This window comes from Schizosaccharomyces japonicus (genome assembly GCF_000149845.2).
Source record: "Schizosaccharomyces japonicus yFS275 unplaced genomic scaffold supercont5.2, whole genome shotgun sequence".
In the NCBI taxonomy this organism is placed as follows: Eukaryota; Fungi; Ascomycota; class Schizosaccharomycetes; order Schizosaccharomycetales; family Schizosaccharomycetaceae; genus Schizosaccharomyces; species Schizosaccharomyces japonicus.
Genome location: NW_011627861.1, coordinates 2764918 through 2787508, shown reverse-complemented (window position 1 = coordinate 2787508; position 22591 = coordinate 2764918). Strand labels below are relative to the sequence as shown.

General features: G+C 45.4%; 13 protein-coding genes across 13 annotated transcripts; 5 read left to right on the top strand and 8 right to left on the bottom strand.

The window, feature by feature from the left end:
• Nucleotides 1-6: 6 nt before the first annotated feature.
• Nucleotides 7-592, bottom strand: SJAG_04244 (ribosomal protein subunit L20). The gene has a single exon (XM_002175327.2). It carries the CDS (start codon nt 534-536, stop codon nt 93-95), a length of 444 nt encoding a protein of 147 aa, XP_002175363.2. The 5' UTR covers nt 537-592; the 3' UTR covers nt 7-92.
• Nucleotides 434-1615, top strand: SJAG_04245 (nuclear telomere cap complex subunit Ten1). The gene has a single exon (XM_002175328.2). It carries the CDS (start codon nt 887-889, stop codon nt 1205-1207), a length of 321 nt encoding a protein of 106 aa, XP_002175364.1. The 5' UTR covers nt 434-886; the 3' UTR covers nt 1208-1615.
• SJAG_04248 (RWD domain-containing protein) lies at nt 1530-7929 on the top strand. The gene is made up of 4 exons (XM_002175331.2): nt 1530-5003; nt 5048-5116; nt 5258-5391; nt 5503-7929. Exons 1-4 carry the CDS (start codon nt 4940-4942, stop codon nt 5896-5898), a joined length of 663 nt encoding a protein of 220 aa, XP_002175367.1. The 5' UTR covers nt 1530-4939; the 3' UTR covers nt 5899-7929.
• SJAG_04246 (copper transporter complex subunit Ctr4) lies at nt 1540-2454 on the bottom strand (the record flags this gene model as incomplete). The annotated part of the gene is made up of 1 exon (XM_002175329.1): nt 1540-2454. The coding sequence occupies one exon, from the start codon at nt 2452-2454 to the stop codon at nt 1540-1542; it is 915 nt and encodes a 304-aa protein (XP_002175365.1).
• SJAG_04247 (hypothetical protein) lies at nt 3208-4293 on the bottom strand (the record flags this gene model as incomplete). The annotated part of the gene is made up of 1 exon (XM_002175330.1): nt 3208-4293. One exon carries the CDS (start codon nt 4291-4293, stop codon nt 3208-3210), a length of 1086 nt encoding a protein of 361 aa, XP_002175366.1.
• On the bottom strand, nt 6004-9178 carry SJAG_04249 (transcription factor). Its single transcript, XM_002175332.2, has one exon. It carries the CDS (start codon nt 8267-8269, stop codon nt 6464-6466), a length of 1806 nt encoding a protein of 601 aa, XP_002175368.2. The 5' UTR covers nt 8270-9178; the 3' UTR covers nt 6004-6463.
• Nucleotides 9179-11268: 2090 nt separating this feature from the next.
• Nucleotides 11269-13863, top strand: SJAG_04251 (hypothetical protein; the record flags this gene model as incomplete). The annotated part of the gene is made up of 4 exons (XM_002175333.1): nt 11269-11376; nt 11414-12383; nt 12433-13197; nt 13244-13863. 4 exons carry the CDS (start codon nt 11269-11271, stop codon nt 13861-13863), a joined length of 2463 nt encoding a protein of 820 aa, XP_002175369.1.
• A 369-nt stretch (nt 13864-14232) lies between these two features.
• Nucleotides 14233-15507, top strand: SJAG_04252 (rRNA processing protein Ipi1; the record flags this gene model as incomplete). Its single annotated transcript, XM_002175334.2, has 3 exons — nt 14233-14305; nt 14353-14475; nt 14534-15507. Coding segments are annotated over 3 exons (1170 nt in total), but the record flags the coding sequence as incomplete, so codon positions are not given.
• A 107-nt stretch (nt 15508-15614) lies between these two features.
• On the bottom strand, nt 15615-18734 carry SJAG_04253 (RNA-silencing factor Ers1; the record flags this gene model as incomplete). Its single annotated transcript, XM_002175335.1, has 11 exons — nt 15615-16044; nt 16084-16170; nt 16224-16475; nt 16514-16624; nt 16664-16711; nt 16755-17926; nt 17980-18352; nt 18409-18458; nt 18503-18548; nt 18593-18662; nt 18704-18734. The coding sequence occupies 11 exons, from the start codon at nt 18732-18734 to the stop codon at nt 15615-15617; spliced, it is 2670 nt and encodes an 889-aa protein (XP_002175371.1).
• Nucleotides 18735-18746: 12 nt separating this feature from the next.
• On the bottom strand, nt 18747-19602 carry SJAG_04254 (hypothetical protein). The gene has a single exon (XM_002175336.2). The coding sequence runs from the start codon at nt 19489-19491 to the stop codon at nt 18802-18804; it is 690 nt and encodes a 229-aa protein (XP_002175372.1). The 5' UTR covers nt 19492-19602; the 3' UTR covers nt 18747-18801.
• Nucleotides 19537-20659, bottom strand: SJAG_04255 (Sim4 and Mal2 associated protein 4). Its single transcript, XM_002175337.2, has 2 exons — nt 20287-20659; nt 19537-20238 (listed from the first exon to the last, which is right to left on the bottom strand). Exons 1-2 carry the CDS (start codon nt 20426-20428, stop codon nt 19661-19663), a joined length of 720 nt encoding a protein of 239 aa, XP_002175373.1. The 5' UTR covers nt 20429-20659; the 3' UTR covers nt 19537-19660.
• SJAG_04256 (40S ribosomal protein S15) lies at nt 20606-21284 on the bottom strand. The gene has a single exon (XM_002175338.2). It carries the CDS (start codon nt 21218-21220, stop codon nt 20759-20761), a length of 462 nt encoding a protein of 153 aa, XP_002175374.1. The 5' UTR covers nt 21221-21284; the 3' UTR covers nt 20606-20758.
• A 214-nt stretch (nt 21285-21498) lies between these two features.
• Nucleotides 21499-22584, top strand: SJAG_04257 (non-specific DNA binding protein Spt2; the record flags this gene model as incomplete). The annotated part of the gene is made up of 1 exon (XM_002175339.1): nt 21499-22584. One exon carries the CDS (start codon nt 21499-21501, stop codon nt 22582-22584), a length of 1086 nt encoding a protein of 361 aa, XP_002175375.1.
• Nucleotides 22585-22591: the final 7 nt, after the last annotated feature.

Below are 22591 nucleotides of genomic sequence, written 5' to 3'. Positions count from 1 at the left end.
ACATAGCGCAACACAACGCGATTTAGCGCATCAGGGAGCAAATTCGCAGGGAATATTCTCTAGCTGCGTCGGCTGCTGCAGACGCAGCTTGGTCAGCTCCGCTTTGTCGAAGCTGCTCGAGAAACCAGCAGACGCGTCACCCGAAACCGAGCAGCCAAAACGCCGGTGGTCCACCTCGCTGGGTCCTCCCTCCGCAGCCGCCGCAATTCCTCGATTTCTTCTTTCGACAGCTGCTTGAGCGACACACGCGTCCCTGCAGGCAGAGCACGCTCTGCCTGCATTGGTGGGGGCATACGAGCGACGTGATGGGGGTTTGTGGGTCGTTTGTGGTGCCCCACACGGAACAGAGCGGGGGTTATGCGAACGTCTGGGACAGCAGCAGGAGGGTTATGAAGAAGGGTGCCCAGACGAGGCACGTCGGCGACGACGGTGCCTTGGGGAACGGGCGGTATTTTTGGGATTCGGTCTTTGGGGTACAGGCGATTTAAGTAGCGTCGACCGAGGGGCACGGTCGCAGACCGGGTTGGTGCGAACATGGTCGATGCAAGCTTAGTCGATGCGAAGCAGCGACTCGTGAAAAAGCTCGGTGCACTGCAGCAGCGTCCGTCTCGCTTTAAGTGCACTAGAGCGGTGCATTGTGTTGAAGGGCGGTGCATCTCGTTAGACGGCGGAGAATCTCGTTAAACAGTGGAGCGTTGCGTTTCACTCACTACCACACACTACCACTCGCTAGTCCCCACTAAACCACCGTAACCAATATACGGTAATCCCTCTTCTCTCCCTATCCCCTTAACGCACTCCACACAGCTGCCCTCCACCACCCTCCACCGCCTTCCGTCTCCCTCCCCCTCCCTCCACCACCCTCGCCCTGCACTCTCTCTCTGCCATGGATAGCGCCAAGCTCATCTTTGCAGAGCAGCTTGCTGGCTGCAGCACTGGTGACAAGGTTCGGTTTCTCGCGTGTGTTGAAGAATACAAAGATGGAATTGTCGTGGTTCGCGACGGAGGACATCGGATCAAGTGCGATGTGAGTGCTGTGCTGCCCCAAATCCGAGTGTACCGGCACGAATGGGTTCACTGTGTGGGCAGAAAGCGGGCAGACGACAGCGTGGACGTCCTCCTCTTCCAATCGGCCGTCGGGATGGACCTGGCTCGCTACCGGGAGATGGTTGTTCGGCGACAGGCACAGGACGCTTTTCGGCCTTGACACTGGGAGCGACGAGAAACCGCTGACGAGTGGTCCCCCACCCTTCACGTGGGATTAATTTGCTCCCCCACGAACACCCACATCCCTCCACTAACCACCACGTTCCCCCGCATCCCTCCAGCCCATCCCACATCCCCTGCACTTGGTGTGCATGTGCTAATATACAAGTAAGTAAGGAAGGAGAAACGGCGATCCTTCCCGTCGGGCGTCTTGCCGCGTCTGCAGTCTGCGCCCCTATAATACATCGACGCTGTTGTATGTGCGTGTGTGTGCGTCGTCGTCGTTGCTGCGCGCGCGCGTGCTTATATTTGTCCGGTACTCGCAGCCCAAGCCTATTTTTCCACGCCGCTGGATGTCGAGTCGGAAAACTCGGTTTTCTCGTGGCCCATCGGGTGGCCGCCGGCGCACGAGTCTGTGCGACACGTCGGTGAGCAAGTTTTGGGCACGAGTGGCAGGGTGTCGGCGCCGAACACCATGTACCCAATGAACGTGCCGAGGAAGATAAAGAGGATTACATAGCCGTTGAAGTACATGGCGAGCAGCATGGCGAAATACGCGGCCACATACTGCACGATGAAGAACAAGGAGCGCACGAACTGGATGGTCATGCGTGTGAGAGCACTGGGTCGTGAAGGCTGCTGCTGCTGCTGCTGCTGCTGTCCATGCATGGAATTGTGAGACCCGTTGACTTTGGCGTTGCCGCTGCCGTCGACGTTGCCGTAGAAGCGTCGCAGACAGTAGCGGTCGTACTCGCGCTGTGCACGGCGTGCGACCTCAATGGCAATCATGAGGAAGAAGATTCCGATGATGCTGCCGGCGAATTTTCCGTGACTTGTGTTTTGCCATTGCTTGCTGATGAAGCAGGTGTTGATTGTGTCCCAGTTCCACGTCATAGAAATTACACAGCTGGGCTTGCTGCTTGTGCTTGTACTCGTGCTGCCCATGCCGCTCATGCTGCTCATCGCCGTCGACGCAGCCGTCATCGCACTGCTCGTCATCGACATGCCCATGTTCATGCTCATGCTCGTCATGGTTGACATGGACGACGAGGACGTGGGCATCGCCATGTTCATTGTGCTGCTGCTGCTGCTGGAGGCCGTCGTCGAGCCCATGTCCATGCTCATGCCGGACATAGACATGTCCATGTCCATAGCCACATGGCCTTCTTCGTGGTGTAAATCGTGTTCAAGGAATTGCTCGCCAAGCTGGACCAGCGCCCGACCCACGTGTGCCCGAATTGTGTCCATCTGATGTTGTTGCTAGAGGCTTGTCGGTTGTGTATGGCGACCAACAATTCTGTTTTACCAAGTATATGAAATGAAAGCAGCGGGGGAAATCCGTTCGCTGCTGGTACTGTCGTCGTTGGATCTGTTCTTTGTTGTTGCTGGGAAAGGGAACGACTTGGTCCCTGCTGGTTGCCTCGTTTTATACGAAGCTGGAGCACAAATGGCGCACGGCCAAAATGCCTCAGCTGCCTTGCTAGAGAGCATCGTCCTGTGAGCACCCGGTGGTCATGAGGTGTCAGCGGACGACCGCTGTATCGCGTATTGCTTAAGGGCCTTGACTGGGTCTGCTGTGACTTGTTTCATTGAGGCTGTACAGCCGGAGCCGGTTTGGAGATTAGATGGATGCCTTATCAGATAAACTTTATTGGCGCACACACCAATTAACGGAACTCCAAGCGCTTCTTTAAATCAGATATACAGGGACACCCGTTAAAATGCGTAACAAAACACACAGGTTCGCTGGGAGTCATTGCAAGGTGCGAGGTGCGCACTGCGTCGCCGATTAGGCTGACGGGGATGAAGAACAAAGCGCGAAGAGTTGGCTGACTGGTGGCGCTTGTCTTTGAGCGAAATGTGCGCCGGGTCACGAAACAAAGCAGCTGTTCAAACATTCGCTGGTGGCGCCTTGCTTGCGAAGAGTTTGCGTGTGTGTGTGTGTGTGTGTGCTGCTGCTAAGGGGGTTGGGTTCTCTCGTTCGTTTGTGTGTGTGTCCCCCTACATCGATAGCTTCATGAGATTCTGGCCGGTGGGAAGGAATTGGTATGCGAGAATGAGGTCGAAAAGAACGCTGAAAAGGGGCTCCACGCTCAGCGGCGCACTGAGTGGGAGCTCGTAGTAGATACCAAGAAGCACTCTTGGCATGAACGAGCTGCATATCACCACAGCTAGCACATTGCGGTACACACGAGCCTTCGACTTGTCTTTTTCGGCGGAGGCTTCAGCGAAGCGCTTGTAGACGAATATAGAGACAAGCACGTATGTGAGGACTTCGGTGTCGTACTGGAGAAAGTCGGAAACTGTCTGGGCGATGAAGGACAGATGGGGAACGCCATCGCACATGCTGACAAGCACAACCGCCGCAAGAGGAAAGGACGCGATTGTCACGCAAAGAGGCAGCTTACGGGGAATTGGCCGCGTAATTCCATAGCCGGCAGCAACAAAGAAGAATGTGAGACGGCACGTTATTTGCTGCACTTTGTGTACCGCCTCCACAAGCATGTACTGCCACGAACTGGAGAAACCCCCCGTGTTTTCGAAAGCCACCACAGCGAGAAGGAGGGCATCTGCGGAAAGATTGGCCAGGACAGACCAGTGGATAGGCGATGTCAAGTGCCTTCTCTTTACACACAAGCATAACCAAGTGCAGAAGACAAGCACGAGACCGGACACGAGGCATCCAACGCCAGCAATGATGCCCGTCGAAGGTCTCGTGTCCCGTCTTTCAAAATTGACAACCTCTATCAACGTGCAGTTCTCAGCTTGTGAACAAGCAAGACACGTTTCTAAAAATTGGCTGGACTCATCTTCTGTGCCAACTCCATCGACGACTGGCAGCGTCTCGCTGATTATGTCGTTTTCGTCATAGGCAACAATTACGGAATTCGAGTCTGAATTGTTAGTACAGACACCACAAAACGAGTATTCTAGAGAGTCAAGACAGCAGGAAAAAGATGGAGGACGTAAAGCACCACCAAGTGTCTCTGTACTTGGATCTAAATCAATTCCGTCAAGAGAACTGTCCGCTCGTGCACGCGAAAACGTGCACAAACACGCAATTAGACGTATCAATGGCAGACGCATAGAAAGCTGTGAGACTGGTTCTTGGTAAGTGGAACACGACGATGGATGGGAAAATAAAGAGAATTCCCCTGTTGCTCCACGTCACAGCGGAACCAGAATCCGCTGCAGCGTCTGTTGAGAACAAAGCGATCGGCTAGACTGCACGTGCGGGCATTTGCGACAATTGCAAGACGAATGAGAGGGTGAAGCGACGCATTGGGATGGTCGCCAACTACTGTTTGGGCGACTAGTGATTGGTTTGGGTTGGTTCGGTGAAGAGACGAGAGGAGAGGAGAAGAGAGGAGAAGAGAAGAGAGAAGACTTGAATACGAAAGCTTTACACGGTGTTCAGATTGTCTACCTTACTGGGCTCGTGAATAGAAGCTAGTGCTTCAGCAGCATCCTACAGCACGAACAGCATCCTTACTACTAATGCACGAAATCCCCATCCTCACTCTCTGCCAGAACCTCGTTCAAACACACTACACTCCGTTAATCCGTTTACAGACGCACTGTCAATCACTATTACTGTTTAACGACTCTCGCACCACCGTACTACACTCCTTAGCACCTCACTAATGCCGCTTAACGAACCACTGCGAGCGTCATTCTTTCTCCCTCGCCCTCCCTCAGCGGCTCCATTCCTGTTTCTGCTTACAACTGCACCATGTCGACGGCGCTGGAAGAAGAGCGCGAAATTCTCGAGTCCATTTACCCGGACGAGCTGCAGCGTACGTTTTTGGTTCTCCCGAACGACCTTTACTCAACTGCACAGTCGTGAACGAACGGACTTTTCGAATCACTCAGACAATTTTGCCCGAGGAATCGCACCTTGAAGAAGAAGGTACGCCTATTTGCTTGAGAGCAGCACGGGCTCCGTCATTACTGAACTGTCTCCCCTGCCTCAGACGCGTCTACTGACGTGTAAATGCTCTTGATTCTTGACTCTTGACCCCCCCCCCATACTAACGAGTCCCCTTCTTAGTGTCGGTCATTTTCACGGCCACTTGCGGCGATGAATACCCCGAGGTAGTCCCCGAGTTCACCATCGAATACGAGCCGTCTTCGGTGTTAGAAGACACCGACAAAGACCGAGTTGTCGCCCTTGTTAAACAAAATGTAAGTCGGAAAACGAGACGAGACGAGACGAGACGAAGAGTGCAGAGAATGAAGCACGCAAGGATTCCCCGTCTCCCGTCCTCACGCCTTAATACTAACAATTCTCGTTAGGCGGAGGAAAACATTGGCATGGCAATGCTCTTTTCGTTATGCTCTATACTGAAGGAGGAAGTGATTGCCATGTTGGAAGAAAAGCATCAGGCGGAGGAACGCCGCATTGAAGCTGAGAAGCAGCGACAACTTGCTGCCGAGAACAAAAAGTTCCAAGGCACTCCCGTCACCCGTGAAACATTCCTGGCTTGGAAGGAGAAGTTTGATGTTTGGCGTAAGGAACAGGAACGGTTGCAACAAGAGAAGCAACTTAGCGATGCCCTCTCTGCCGCCTCTTCCGCCGCGGCTCGCAAAGCCATCCTTGAAACAAAGATGACCGGTCGCGAGCTATTCGAAAACAATCTCGTCAAACTCGATGACGGTGAGGAGCCCGACGAAGTTGATGCAGCAGCTTAAAAAGAATGACGCCTGCGAAGAAACCTTCCCAGAGGTTCTCTCTCTCTCGCATTCTTATGCAAACAATGAATGCGCCAAGCCGATGATCACTCTCACTCCTCCAATCCTTACTTTTTTTTGTTAATAAAAACACATGTTGGCCAACTCTACCTCACCCGTACACTCCAAGCTCAATCGTTCAAAAGAAACGTTTATTAGAAAAAAACAAAAACCAGTGCAAACAATTAGTAAAGTTTCGACATGCTTAAACAGCGAAACAAGAGGATCAACTCTGCCAATTGATAAGTATACATCTCTTCAGCAAAGGAACAAAGCACTAGCAAAGCATAAAAGAAAGGTGAGATAGAAACAAATATAGGTATGCAACAGCTCCCATGCACTCTGTGTAAACACGAGCGAACGCATGCGCGAACGTGTGTGAGCATATGGTTGTGTATGAAAAACTCCAAAAATCCAAAGACAACAGTTTTTTCTTTTAAATTGTAAAAAATGCATGTTTTATAAAGGCCGGGATGGCAAGTGAATACCTCCTAACACGTTACAGTCTTGCTGAACGCATATTCTATTAATTGGGCATGTAGGACGCACCGCCGTTTAAGGGTGCGTTGCCGTACATCACATTGCTCACGGGGACGCCAGCGTTCATTCCCGTAGCCGCCAACAAGCCATTTTGAAACTCTGCGGTCGACATTGCCGGAGGCATCATTTGCATGGGATCCATTGCACCCATGCTTGACATCGTTGGCACATCTTGCGGCGGCATCGAAGGCGTGTTACTTTCGCTGCTGTACGATGCCATGGATGCGGTCGGCGACGTCTTCGACTGTCGGAATCGCCGCCGGCGTGAAATCTTCTCTTTGCGAAGATTGACGGGACGGTTCTGGCCATGCAAGCGAGCATACAGGCCACATGCATTGCAAACTGTTTGTCCTTGTGGACTCTTTCTCCACAACGATGTTTTTTTAGTTTGACAATTGGTGCACACCAAACCGGCATTGTCCTTGTTGTGGGCAGGCTTCGTGCGAGGCAACAAAGGACGCATAATACCATATTGTTTGGCGTACAGACCACATGCATTACACAAGAAATGCTTGCGGTCCGGAGTGCGACGCCACAAAGGTGTGTGAGTAACTTTACAATTGAAACAAATGTTATCACGGGTCTTGCGCCGCCGGGAGGGGTTGCTTGAAGCGCTATTCTGTATTGCGTTATCCTCGGACTTTGGAGCTCCCTCATTCTCTTCAGCGGTGTCCTTTTTCATTCCCATGTTCGGTTGCGGCACAATGGGATATGTCGGAGACAATTGGCTGGGATCGCTACCAATCGCAGGAGAGCGCATTGGTGCAAAGTTCATCTGACGCTGCTGCTGCTGCTGTTGCTGCTGCATTTGCACATTCTCGTTAGGGAGAAGTAGGGAGGAGCCTGTGTTAGGCATATAGCCGTTCGACAAAGAAGGATTATACAGTGCGGAGTTCACCAACTCTGGCGAATCGTAGCTTTGAAGCACATTCTCAAATGCGAACACGGAGTCCAGCGAAGCAGCGGACTCGGAAAGGCTAGGAAGAGATGCAATGCTCTCCTGCATGTTCAAGGGATAACCGATGGTGGCTTGCTCGCCGTAAGGTGAACAAGCAACATTCACATCGCCAATACTCTTAGAGTTGGTATTTTGCGAGAACCCTTGGTTTGCAGGGACAGGAGCAGTTGGAACAACACCCATGTTTGGAGAATAAGCGCTACCGTTCGAAGATGCCATGTTGCCGAGCAAGGCATTTTGGCATTCGCGGTCAGTTTGCGGAAACAAACTGAGCTGCGCATTCTCTAAATTAGAGTCGCCATTGAACAGCAACTGCAGAGGCGTATCAAGAGCCGCAGACGAAGGCGTGTTGAGATGGGTGAAGGGTGGTGTCTTCTCAGGCGCATTCAGCATCAGCATAGAGCTAACTTCATCCGAATAGACATCTGAGAATTGCTCTTGCCGCCAGATTGGTGTTTGGGAGGAGGATTCCGAAATTGGCACACTGCCAAAATTTGTGTTGAGAGGCTCTGGATACGGCCGACCCACAGATTTGGAAAGATTTTGGTCAACAAAGTCTCCAGCGAGGGGGGCAGAGCGAGGCGAGGTGTAAAAGTTTGGCAGAGACCAGGAACCCTCGGCGTAAAGATCCTTGTGTAAGCCTTCAGAGCGAGGATAAACAAAAGAGTGAGAGTATTGGGATTGAGCAGGTGAACTGCCGAGAGGGTTTGATGCGTACGGTGGGTACTGGGAAGGCTCCGTATAACGCTGTTGAAGCGCTGGACGCTCACTGCCCTGAGCGGGCATGACGACGCCCGAAGACACGGGAGTATTATCGTATGCGGGATAATTCATGGGGAAATCTGTTTCTAAATTCGGTGTCCAGGTAAGATCACGAAACGAAATAAGATGAGTGGGGAGAAACGTGGATTCTCTGATAGTAGGAAAAAGATATTGAGGGAAAGGTTTAATCAACGAAAGGCAGGAGACGCGTAATTCGGGATTAAGAGACGACTGATCAGTTGTATGTCGTTTTGTGTGATGTAGTTTATGTACGCAGACGATATTGGTAAACGGTCAACGAAACGGGAACGGGATTAAAACGAAAAGAGGACAAGGATCCAACAAACTTGACTAAATGTAAATTGTTGATAGTAAGTCAATGAGGTAAGATTGAGAGGAAATTTAAGAACCACTTCGACGATGAAACAGTTAGTTTTTTATGTAGAATATGGTTGACATCGCATGATGAAAAGGCAGTAGAGATTGCTCGAGCGGTAAGACCAACTTGGCAACTAGGGGGACAAAGTTAGGGTAATAAAATTGTGGCGGTTATAATAGAACCAGAGACGTGTTGACAAGCAAACAACAGTTCCTTAAAGGACTCGATGCGTAAGCAAAAAGTTCAATGCATTTTGGGAGAGGGTAGACGATCAACAAACAGTACACGTAATACCAGTTTGTAATATATTTCCAACGATTTAAATCAATAGACAACCTGTTTTACACAAGCACCATTTGACACGAGACGATAATTTTCTTTAACACGACATTATGAAATCCAAATGTCACAGTAAGATAGCAAATAAAAGTAGGAAGTTATGAAGAATACTTGATTCTAAAAGCGCTTTGAAGTAAATTTTAAGGTTGTGTTCTCTGTTGGTAGTTGATCGATGAGGATGCGAAAGACTTCAAGGTGGCGGCTGTGTCGCTTAAATAAGCAGGGAAAAAAATTGCCCAGCATAGGCTGATGTTAAGAAATTGGGCAAAGTGGCCGATTTTGCACTCCCCTCTTAGCCAGAGGGCAAGCTCAAAAGACGCACAGCCGGTCCGAAATGTGATTGGCTCCGGGGAAAACAAGCGCAGGATGGGTCGCGCATCGACCAGTCTGGACGTCATGACGCAATCCCCTATTTGCCGCGTTAGGTGAGTAGCATATGGCATTGTTAGCCAATCACTGGAAACCCTCGGTGGGGATGGCGACCCCGCACTGGCTCTTCGTCTCAAACGTGACAGGGAACATACGCGCTCCTGCGACTCGGACAGCCGGGACGAACGCCAACCACGGCCCCTTCGGAATTATTGAAAGAATCGCATACACAATGCTATATGAATTATTAACGCCTAAACAAATACCTACTGTAAACCAAACTGAAATTCCGTATTCAATGCGGAACTTTCTTTCCGCAAGCTGAATGGCGTTTTCTGAAACTAGGTTAGATAAGCTGCGGTCGATTAGAGCCTATCTATGGTCGAGGTCCCCCTACGCCTTTAATAAGCAGAATATGACGTTAGTTATGAAGTCATAAAAAAGGACTGACGTCACGCGTAAATCGTCGCAGGGTTGGACGCGTGCACGAGGTTTCAGCTGGGTTGCAGCAATAGGATTGGCGGTCCACGCACGCGAAAATCCTCCTCGGCCACAAGAATCGGTGAATGTAGGATGGCGGCGGACGTGGCCGCTTCTAGAAGCGCTCAGTCGTGGGCGGTTGGTTTATTGGAGGGAGGTTGTTTTGCAATACCGTGATTTACGGTGCACGGAAGAACGGCAAGAAATCCTTTAACTGCTGGAGTTGCACTATTTTCCCCGAGTATCGTACTGTAGTAACACACATTCATGAACCAATCCAGTCAAAAGTAACGTGGCTTCCTCAGCGACAGTTCCTGTCGTGCAGCTGCGATTGGGGCTTCATGGTTGCTAGGTTTTGTTGCAGGAGTAGTCCAGGATTAAAAAATGAGATTTTACGGAAGACAGTAACGCATGTGCTAATTCTCCTCCCTTGATTTATAAATAGAATACACACATGCTCGTTTGTCTTCGAACGTTAGAATTCGTAAAGCGATTTTTCTCTCGGCTACCACGTATGTTCAACTCGGCACCGAAGTAATTCACGACACGCATGCCAGAGTGCAATGCGGCAAAGTAGTTGCACAGAGAAGCATGTGCCTCTGTTAATTCTTGGGGTTTTGATTTTTTAGATTTTTTTTTCCTTTTTACTTTTTATTTTTATTATTGGTAATGTTTATTTGTTTAAAAATCAAATGCAAAAATAGAAAATGCTCATATACAAATACATAATATTATTTTGTGCAATTGGAAAATAAGTTATAGCAATTACACTCTGTCAACCAAATAAATAATTGTTAAAACGAAGCAAGTAGTTTATCTAAGAAACAAACAGTCAATTAACAAATTAAATCTTTAGTATGCATTCGAAAGAATATACTGGCTTGTGTTTTCATGTCCTTTCCATCTCTACTCAATTGAAGTCGGTAAGGTTCTCTAACTATGAATTGAAATTATTCTTATTATTCTTTTTATGGTGCTAACCGAAACATCATAATGGGTTGCGGTTCAGTAGCGAGCCGAAGTTACCTCCTTGGCTTCGTTGCTCCGCTATTATTAGTACCCGCTAAGATGTGGTCGGAAAGCTTAATTAATAACCGGTCTGAATTAAACTACATAACCGAAGAAAGACGCGTCCCTGAATTGATAATTCGCTATGATAGATACCCATTACGTTAAACACGTACGTTGAATCTTAACATTAAAGCCCATCGGTTCACTCTCCCTTAGCGCAAGCCTTGGGTGTCTCCCCTCTCCGACTTCCTCCCTCATAGCCATGACATAAACAGGTGTGTGTCAATCATTTCGGAATTAAACAGAAAGACATAACGCATACATCCCATTTATCCCTCATCATTGCACAGGGACAATTGTATACAAGTCACGCGTGTTTCATTTTCTGTATAATGATAATTCATGCTGTTTTCGAGGAAGATGTTCCATCCACAGAAAGCAGGCCCAAACTCGCTCTCTCCCAATAACACCAAGCAAATGCGTACTTGCTGAAATGCAGTTCAATGCAGCTTGTGACGGTGAAATCTTTCAAGACTTGTATTTAGTCGCTAGAGGTAGTTGCACTTCTGCTGCTCGGGTCACATTTCAGCTTTATTTTACTGTAAGTCATTAACTGCAACTACAAGCTAACCAAATAGATTATAACAAAATGCAATGATGATACGGATGTTGAAATTGACCTTCTTGATTTAAGCTCTTTCACGCTATTTGTAACAGATGGTTCTATACGCGTGCATCACATTGACGGCGTCTCGGCAGCTAATCTAAATACATCCAGTTTAAACCTATCAGATCCTCATGCAAATTTACTCGAAGATAATGGAGTTTCTGAAATTAGCCAGTACGGCGCCTCATCAAATCAACCAACATGTCCCCTCAAGTGCAATTCATCTAGTGATCCTTTAATCAAAAAAGAAACAGCGTCAAAGGTCCCCGAAGATAGCGACGCGGAACTTGTACGAGTTTACATCCGCAATGACAAAATCCGTTTACGCATATGTGATTGTTCGTCCGTGCTTAAACTGGATCTTTCGTTCTCCGGATATTCGCCAATACTTCGGGACTTCTCCTCAATGAAACACTATATTCCGTTGAGATTTCTTCCTCCATTATTTCAAATTGATCTTTCTTTAGAGCTTCCCTTTGCTAAAGATTACCCATTTTTAATAGAACCATGTCTTGAGGAAGAATTCAGAAAAGGTGTCTCTCGTGCCAAGATAGACGCCTTATTGGAATTCCTAAACCAGTTTTCCTGCTACAAGGATACTTCAACACAGAAAGTTAATTTCTCTATATCCAACCTTCAGTCAAATCCGGAATTCCCAGATTTTGCGAAGCACATTCGTTTGTATGAGCGGATGGAATTAGACGAAAAACTGAATTTTCGGGCGAAATACGACTGCGACACTTCAATTCACCTTTCCGATTGTGTCGCCGATATCTTTGTCATTAAACACGTCTTGCACTTGGAACTCGTTCCAGATGCTCAAAATCCACACTTCGGGAGAGAAGTGAATGCCATATTGCTTCTTTCAAAAAATGCAACTGTTGTCAATGTTACCTGCCATTGCAATGGCGGAATGGCTCCCAAGGTGACGTACATAAAGGGTATGTGGGAATCAGCCGGTATTCATTCATGAAAGACTGACTGTCTTAGATGACACTTCTAGTATTGTGACAGACTCACAATTGTGTGAGATATCTATCCCGGACTTGGATGACTCCGCAGCTTCGATTAGCATCTATGTTGAGTGTTCAGAACCTTGTAAATTGGGCTCAAGTCTGTTTATCCCTCAAGTTTCCAACTATCAACTTGAGTCAGCGCGTTCTTCAATCACCGTTCCCCGGGCACCTTACCAAATAGAACCATCAAATGATCATAATGGTTCATGGATCATTGAATATGACAGCGCCAACGATAAAATCCGCTGTCATATGAAGAGCAGCGGCTGCATTTTAAAACCGTTTACATTTGTGCTCAACAAATGTAATGCTCTCGTCACATCTTTATCTTGTTTAAAAAACGAGTGCACTTTCACTGACCCAGTGAACATTAAAATAACAGACCATGAACCATCTTCAATCGATTTACTTCTTCGAGCAAACATAACTTCCTTTTTTGAGAAAGGAACTCCGGTTGCTTATTTGAAGCCACCAAATGAGTCTATTATGAAATGGTGTCTAATAAACGGACGACAGCCAACACCGGAGGTGCCTGTTATACAAACGAAGGATTCTTCCTTAATTATAATTCAAACTGCAGATTTTAAACAGCTTATTGAAATTTGTTGGCAGGTGAAGAAAGCTAAGAAATTTAAATCATCAAACAAGGAAGAGAGTCCTCACCTTTCTGCACTATCATTGCCCACTTTTGTTGATCAACCTCGGCTACAAGCAACTGTTGATTTTTCGAATTCGAAAGGTAAGCAAAAACATTTTTCCAAATTTAAAGCCTTATTAACGGATAGCATTTGCTGGATATGTGAAACAAAACGATAGTATTGTCACACCGGTGAAGGGTAGTGACAAATACCAGAAGCAACTATATTTTGAGAGTATACCGAAAGCTTTATTCGTTGAACACACTGAACCAATTAACACACAGGACTCAAAGTTTGTCAAACCTTTGCACAAACCGAATCGGGATAGCACGAGACGAGATGACATGAAAGGTTGGGCGCGATCATCATGGAAACGTCTTATCTTTTATATTGTGGCCCTTTTTGATATTTTCCTGGTTACATTAACTTTTCAGCAAGTGTATTCATCACGTCCGTCTTATTCATCCGGATCTAGTGTTGTAGAAGTTCCTTCAACTCACTGCGAGAGTTGTGAACAGCAATTACTCTTATTGAACAAGACTTTACGGGCTCTTGAGTATAGCGTCGTCCCGTTTACTGAGATTGATGATCGATATTCTTACCTGTCACCGACACGCTTGCAGTTTAACGGAGCTGAGGAAACGAAGTGCGAGAATACTTGTTTGACTTCATGTTCACCTGAAACTTACACCCCCTCAAACATCGAACTTGAACGACAACAATTTCTGGACGCATTGAACGCTTTTAACATATTTCATTGGAATTGAAAGGCAAAAGAGAAGGCTACTTAGTTTAGATTCTTGGTACTGTGAAATGCATTTCAAACAAAAACCATTTGACAACAGACGATATATTAACACATCTACTTTAATGCCGTAAACTAATTTCTTCATATGTGTTTCTTTTTTACACCGCCTGGTTTTCTCCAGTGAAGGGATCTATGAACGTAACCATTATCCACCACTAGTGGAACCCACTTTACTCACCATGGGTAAATCAAAAAAGTCAAAGGCCAAGCGTGCCGATTTCAATGTAAATACATTCAGAATGAGTTGAAGACATCTTATAGATGTTGTTTTGTCAATTTCACGAAATATATTTTTAGCCTGTCAAACTTATCTTATTAACACAGTTAGAAACAAAAATTGAAAGTCGGAAAGTCGAAAGTCCTTCCATCAAACTTTACGGACACTTCGTACCGTACTAAAGGTGAGTTAATTGCTTGAAAATGGATTGAAGTTAACAGTCAATATTAGCGTTGGTTCTTCCCACTCAGAATGCACTTGCAACTGAAACTCTCTCAGTTGATGAAAAAACAAAAGCACAGTTCGCACACTCATTAGGATTATTGAAGCATCATAATTCAAATCAGAGAAAGGGTATGCTATTCCTACAGAATTGCTGGTTGTGAAAGTGCACTTAACTAACATTTAATAGATGCCCTCGAAAAGATAGCGGCTAACTTGGAAGAGAATCCTGATTTGCTCAAAGTTTCCATTTCTATGATTGTTCGTGTCACGGCACCCTTAATTTTGGATGAGTCTCCACAAGTTCGTAATCTTCTTCTGACTTTTTTCAAAAATCAGATTCTTTCTGTGGAGCCTACTCTCCTTCAACCGAACATCAACAATCTCTTCCTGTTCACGCATTCAGCAATGACTCACATTTCTCCGCCTATTCGTTCTGATTCGACAAAGTTTTTTGACTTACTATTGGATGTTTGCACCACGAAACTCGACGATTCAGTACTCTCATTGCACTGGAACAAGTCTCTCGATTGCTTTGGAAATCTTCTTGGCTGGAACAAGGATACTGTTTCAACACATGGTTCCGTAAGATTGTCAAAATCTTCGTCAAATTCAATGGTCCGTCACATAAAAACCTGCCGAAAGTTATTTGAAATTGGCTTACGGAAAGACTCCCACAAAGAGGAGGGTTCAATGTGCTACAAATTCTCATTTCCGTATTTCAATTGCTTGACAGTTGTACATCCCATGTTTAACAAATTGTACACGCCCTGTACGTTTTCCCACTTGTCGTTGTTCTCAACAACTAGACATGAACTCGTTGACAGTCCTGAATACCGTTGGGACAGCATTGTCCCCTTTCTTCCTGGTATTCTTTCATTTATTCGTGACTCTTGGAGTGATTACTGTCCGTTGGTGGCCGAAGTCCGCAACACACAAGAGCAATCCATCACCTGTGATAATATTCTTGTTATTTTCACCCTCATTTATCAATTCTATCAACGGTCAGAACATCAAAAATCGGCATTAACAAAAAAGTTTGCTAAGGTTCTTCAGAAAATTCGACATGATGCAGAACTGTTAAAATTAAATTTTGGTTACGACAAAAAATGGGGCGTCGTCTTGAACAAAATTGATAAATTTGACGACGAAGAGGCTACTTAATGTCTAGTCTGGCTTGGATTTGGTTTATTTTTTGTACTTCGTTAGGAATAAAATCATTATTAGAGAAAACGAGTGAAAGAAGATATAATATAAGTTAAGCAAGAAATTCATAATTCAGCGCAACCAACGCCATCAAGTTGCTTTGTCAAAATGAGAATTAACGCGTATAAGTCTGTTGTACCGTAATGCGAACCAGCGCCCAAAAAAGAATCGTTAGCAATTTCCCAATCGGCGGCTCGCTTTCGTTTTAGAGTTTTGTTTTTGCGAAACTCGCCTTGCATAAAAGGGCTGCAAACGCGTATTTTATAACGGACGGTGTTGATACTTCCATCGAGTAAAACATGAGTTTCGTTTGCTTCAGAAGAGACGACCGGTGAGAGTGCTTCTACCATACTGACTTTCAGTTCAAAGTTGGTTTTGTTAGGAAGTAATTCCTCATTGAATGCGACAGCAACTTCGCAAACCCGCTCAACAGATTCAACGACAATATTTGGAGAAATTGAGAATGTAAGCTTACGATTGCCGTTGTCCCCTTTCCTGCGCCTGTGTTAGAATGAATTAAATAATAGCACGTACTTCAGACGAAAGCTTTCAATCAAGCTGTCGAGTACGGGCAATTTTATTTGCCTGTAAGTGTTGAAGCGCAGTTGAGCATCCCAAAAGCTTTGCCAATTAGTATTTGTAACTTAAAGAAACAAATCAGGGTAATAACATACGTAAGGGCCACGTTCAAATTACAGGTTCCAACCATCTGAACGTTCTCCAGGTAATGCACATCTTGCAATTCAGAATTTGCATAAATAGTGAAAGAACGCTTAGAATTGTTATCATCGAGTATCCGAACAGTTATCCGAATACTAGTGTTCGCGATTAGGTTGTCTGACTTTATTAGAGCACGCGCCCTACGCCCACTAATATCGACTTGTTTATTCAGAAAAACGTCAATGTCATCAACTCGTTTTGTCAAGCTAAATGTTAGATGATAATGCTACAAATCGTCACATACCTGTCAAAAAATACGGCCTGCTTTAAATCTAAAGACTTAATCAGGTTCTTATAGGTATAATAACCTTGATGAACAGCGCTATCCAAACCGGTGTAAATCGTTTTTCCAAAACTTAACAGTTAGTTTTTGTTCGCACGCGTGAACACTTACTGTGCCGCAAACTCAATATCACCCTTAAAGAATTGAAGCAGGTGAGCACTAATAAATATGTTAGTCCTTGTTTCTTGTAATATGGTAATACCATTTTGCGAGATAAACATGTATTTTTTTTAAATTCCAATCATTCACTTCTTCAATATACTTATCCATGTCTCTCGGTTGGTCACATGCGTTATGCAATGTCAAGGAGAAGTTAGGTGAATTTCTAAATGACAACTTAAGTGAACGATCAGTAACGGCCTTTTGTATCAGCCTTTTGGGCGAATCTTTTAAGGAAATGCCATCCAAACCGCCGATTATGGAGTCGTCCGTCGCCGAAGCAATTTCTTCCTGTTCTTTCAGCATAGCAAAGTTTTCCTTTATCGGGCTATCCCGTATTGCATGAGAGCTTATAGGTGTCCCTACTCGAGCTACTGGCGCAGTTCTTGGCTGAGCTGTATCGTCTACAGAAACGGGTTTTGGCGTCAAGAGTGTCGCGTTCTCAGAAGGCTGAGACAAAGCGGCCGCTTTTTCAATACTTTTTTGATAAGCAAGGTATGATGTGGCCTTTCTTTGCACAAATTCTTCATCCTCAACTTCGGGACTTTCCGCAACCTTAGGCGGTTTTGGTGGTAGGAACGATCTCCTTGGCGGCTTTTCAGAACTTGGTTGTTTAGCCTGAAGGGATGCCTTCTGCGAATTCAATCCAACTGCTCTATTTTCCACTTTCTTCTCACCCAAGATTGTACTCTTCCGATTAATGATACGAGGCTTGAGGGGTATTTCAACACAGAATGTTTGCTTTTGTTGCCGCGACTTAGTTTGCTTTTTGGTTGGTGCAGGATTCGTTGAAACGGGTTTTTTGCTCTCGAGAATGGATTTCGCCGGAACGAGAACTTCAGGCTTGGGCTGTGACGATTGAAAGATTCGAAACCCTTTTTCGTCTGATGGGCTAGAAGTAATAGGTCTAACTTTAATTTTACAGGGCCGATGTTTCTTCAGTTTGTCGTCGAATTTGACAAGTCTTAATGTGTAAGATTTACCAAGATCAAATCCAAGAGGTAGTGGACGGGAAACGTTTTGAAATACCGAATAAAACAGTTGCTGAACTTTTAGGGAAACAAACTTAATCTCAGCGTTTTTTATAAGACCGGGATATAAAAGATTATACTCATAAAGCCACACAATTTTACCCGCTAAAGTCTGTTCTAATTCGTCAATCCTCTCTAACAGTCTTTGCATAGATTCCTCATTTTGTGTTCTCAAATCCACTCTCTATACAGATATGTTAGCACATACAACCAAGAACAGAAAAAAAGACTGCTCACATCAGCTTCGGCTGGGAAATTAAATTCCGCCTTTTCCTCCGCAGCGAGTAACTGTAAAACATTCTTTCCATCTGGGCGGATGAAAACATGTTTAACCGTAGTCTTTAGTATTTTTGGAGACCATGATTTTTGCACAAACGTTTTTTGAGGCAACGAAGCTGGTTTTGTGACTTTTCCGGGATCTACGGGCAGAGGACTTTTCTTAGTTCGTTGAAGCCGGTCAATATAAGCTAAATACTGTTCAACAAAGTTTCCAGCATTAAGCTTTAAGCAATTGGTTTGAAAGTATAATGGCCTTGGGGACGTGTTTGAGTTTTCGTCTTGCTCAGCTAAATCAACAGCCTCACGTAAATAATTTGTAAACAGCTTATAACTAATATATAAGTCATATTAGAACACGAATAGCTGTATTCATTCACAAATATATACCTTTCGATTGCATATCTTTGACTTCTGAAATTCCCAATAATTTTAAAAGTCTGCAACAGCGAATTAATACACAGTATAAATAGTAACAACATACGTTTGTTTTTTCAATGAATGTCACAGAAACAACGCCATTGAGAGCGCTAAAAGTGTTAACAATGATTTTCACCTGTTTCAAGTTACTTACAGATACTTCCTTGAGAGAGTTTGAGTAGCCTCGGTCCCAAGCAAAAACGGAGATTTTAGGAAATATGTAGCTATAAAGATTAGTTATACGCGAAATAGCACAAAAACATACTATACTTATGTCCGTTATGCGATGTTTTCATCCCTCATGCAACCTCGCTGGCAGTACGGAGGAAGTAAAAATGCAATGAGGAGCTCAATAAAAAAAAACTAAAAGGTCCTGGTCGGAATATGCTTCTTTAGAACATTGGAAAGACGCACTGCATTTTCTAATTCTGTTTGAAGTTCTTTTAACTGCTTTCTTTTGTCCGTATAATCAGCGTGCACCGTTTTCATGTGTGCTCCAAATTGTCTCCGAAATCGTGACACACAGAAGTGCCAAAGATCAACTAGACACTTCAAAAAACAGGTCCTAGCTTTGGTTTCATCAGTAATCGTGACAATGGAATCTAGTTTACAAAGCGCTTCAAGAACATTTTGGTTTAAGTAATCATGCAGATCCACTGAATAGACTTGCAAATAGTGACACTGCTGCATAGCGCACAAACGCTGCTCACGTGCACGTTCTCTCTCTTCGCATGTGCGTTTCCACTCTTCATAAACCCTTTCATACTCGGAAAAAATGATTTCACATTTTCGCATTTGAACAAGTACTTCAGGCGATATTTCGTAGCGGTTTATGCGTTGTTTTAAAAATTCAATCTCTTCAACAAGCAGTCTCTCTTCACAGCGTTTTAGTTTTATTTTCGCAACTGTATCTTCACGTGCTGATATCAAGTCCTTTGCTATAGCCATAAACTCTTGGGGTAGTTCCTGAACATTAGACTGTTTGAGCAATTCTTGAGCAGATTCAGCATTTAATTGTGAAAGGGCAACGTTTTCCAATTCAGTTTGATACATCTCGTTTCATAAATAGTCGAAATTGTGGTTTTATACCGTATGTGCTGTGTGAAGTTGGTACATCCGATAGTATATACAATTATAGGTAGTTCACCAGCAAGACTATCTTGAAGGCACCAACAGTCCTCGTTCATTTATTTAAGCGGTAATAATAAAAGTACATGAGAGCTTACTCTGTTTGCTTGGGCGAAAGAGCATCATGGATTTGAGTTTCTAGCGAATTTGACGGTTCAAATTGGGATAGTTGTGTTTGCTGTAGTTTTTTTAACAGTAACATCATTTCTTCAGCCCCTAGCTCGTCTGGTAACGAGGAAGTCTTTTGTATGTTTTGCAAACTCGCAGTCAATTGTTCCATCGACACAGCCAACTGGTTCATCGCCTGCAGCTGTGACTTTGTTTGAGCAATCGTCTTCTGCACGGCAATCAAACGCAATAGTTTATTTTGATATTCCTTTTGAAGCTTTTCAGACGCTAATTGAGTTTCTTTGACCAACTTTTCGGCTTCTTCATTCGAATTGCTCTGCACCGTCTGATCTAATGGAAGCTCAAAAGGCCATACTTCAGGTAGATTTTCTAATGTCTCAACATCACTCCAGTCTAGCTGTCCGAAAAACTCTGGGGATAGGTATCGGCTGTCTATGGACTGGTATTTTTGTTCGTAAAGTTTGACAAGTTGCGAAGCAACATGTTCGATTGCTTGATGTGAGAAATTAAGGCGAGTGTGTTTTCGTAAAATGAAAGAAAGTCCTGCAACCATGAATGTTAGCATACTTATTCGTGGATTGCAATACATACGATGGAACACTTGTTGCAAATGCTCTGGATTTAGATTGTCTTGCTTAACAGGAAGCCGCAAATGCTTTGGAGGCTGCAGCGGATGGTTTAGATATTCGACTTGCCGTTCTATAAATTGCTTCTTCCTGCGATGTAAATCCATCTCGTAACGTAGGATCCGGACCAAGTAACTTGGATGACTGAATACGCTATTCTACCTAAAGATGCCGCAAAATGCGTCACCAACAGACATATCGAAATGCAAAGCCTCGTACCGGACGCGGACAAGGCCAAAATAACAGAAAAACCAACAGACCCTCCCATCGCTCAACAACAAGAATGCACCTTACAATCTTTAAACCCTACGCTCAACAATCCATCTACAACCCTCCCATTACACTCTCAACCGTTTCTTTAACACGCAGCCAAACTTTGCATTAATAGACCATACTGCAAAGCGACAGCAGCAATTGTGTTCCTCGCATCCAGCACTCTACTTCAAGGGAATGAAACGAGAGCTGTGAGTGGCACCAATACCAGGACGACCGTGCTTGGTAGGCTTGTAGGTGATAGAGAACTCACCGAGATAGTGGCCGACCATCTCGGGACGAATCTCAACCTGGTTGAAGACCTTACCGTTGTAGATACCAACAACAGAGCCGATCATCTCGGGAAGAATGATCATGTTACGCAAGTGAGTCTTGACGACTTCAGGCTTCTCGTTGGGAGCAGCTTGAGCCTTGGCGACACGGAGCTTCTTGATGAAACGAGAAGCGCTGGCACCAAGACCACGGAGCATGCGACGACGAGCACGAGCATGGAACAAGTCGACCAACTGCTCGGCAGAGAGGTCCAAGAGCTTCTCAAGCTCAATACCACGGTAGGAGTAGGTACGGAAGGATCTCTTCTTCTTAAGCTCAGCAGCACGGACTGCTTCGTCGTGGGATTCGGCCATTTTGAGTGGAAGTCTCGGTGTGGTTGGTAGACGCGAACTCTGTGTTTCCTGGTGTAGAATGGCCATCGACACCTAAAAAGCAGTCACACACCAAACACCGCCAAACGACGTTTAAGGCATCACAACGTGTTGCGCTAACCTTAATTCGAGCTGAAGACCAGAGTTCTCTGAACAACTGCTGCCAAGTCCAACACACTATCCTTGCTCGAGAATCTTGCCTTGTTGTGCAAAAAGTTGGTTCACTCTGGCATCAATTCGGCTAAAACTTACTAATTGCAATGGGGGGCTCTCCGTCTTTCCAACAGCTTATGGCTATGGCCGCATCAAATGCCACTCAAATCACGTCTCGCGTTGACGAGTTGAAAAAAGCCCAGGTGAAGGAAAAAGCAAAGGAGCTAATGCGTGAACGCGAGCAGCTACGTCTGCAGCAGGAGGAGCGGCGTCGAATGATAGAACAGGCCCGTAAACGGGAAAGTCAAAAGAAGGAAGAAGCGAAAAATAAGTCGTCTCGAACAAGAAAAGAACGACCTCCTCTCAGTGCCGAAGAAGCACGCATAATGCGTGAAAAGAAGGACAAGGAGCGTCTTGAAATGAAACGTCGTGCGAAAACACTGAGTTACCAAGAGCTCATTCGTCAAGCACCAAAGGAGCTTCCAAAAACCGTACCGGTTAAACAGAATCCACCAGCCTCGGCTAAACACAATAATGCTTCGCGGGAGACACACTCCAAGAACTATTCCTTGGAGTGGCTTCGAGAAGCACCGGCTAGCAATGGACGATCTTCCACTGTTCGCTCCAGTAGCTCTAAAATGAACGGTTTGACAAGCAGGCGAACTACTACGACTGCTATCTCGGGAACCGGTTCTCGCTCTTCAATTCCTAACGACCTTGTTCGGTTACAAACGGGTCCCAAACGTGATAAACGCACTGCCGCCGAAATTCAAGACGAGATTGCTCGGAAGAAATTTGGAGCGAGTTCATCATCTGGAAGAGCATCGGCTATGCGTAACACACCATCAGGGTCTTCAGCTCGTAACAGTACCGTACCTAGAAAACCGCTTCCAAGACGAAAACCGAGAGTCGAAGATGATGACATTGATGGATTCATTGAGCCAGACAGCGATTCCGAAATCAAGCCTGACATATCCTCCGAGATCTGGAAAATCTTTGGCAAACGGAAGACTGATTATGTTGGACGCGATATGTACAGTGATGATGATGATGTTATGGAAGCTTCAGGACATGACGTTTGGCGTGAGGAACAGGCAGCTGCTCGACAAGCACGGCTTGAAGATGAACGCGAAGCACGTCTTGAGCGAGACCGAGAAATGATGAAGAAAAAGCGGAAAAAAATTACGTCCTAGGCTTTTT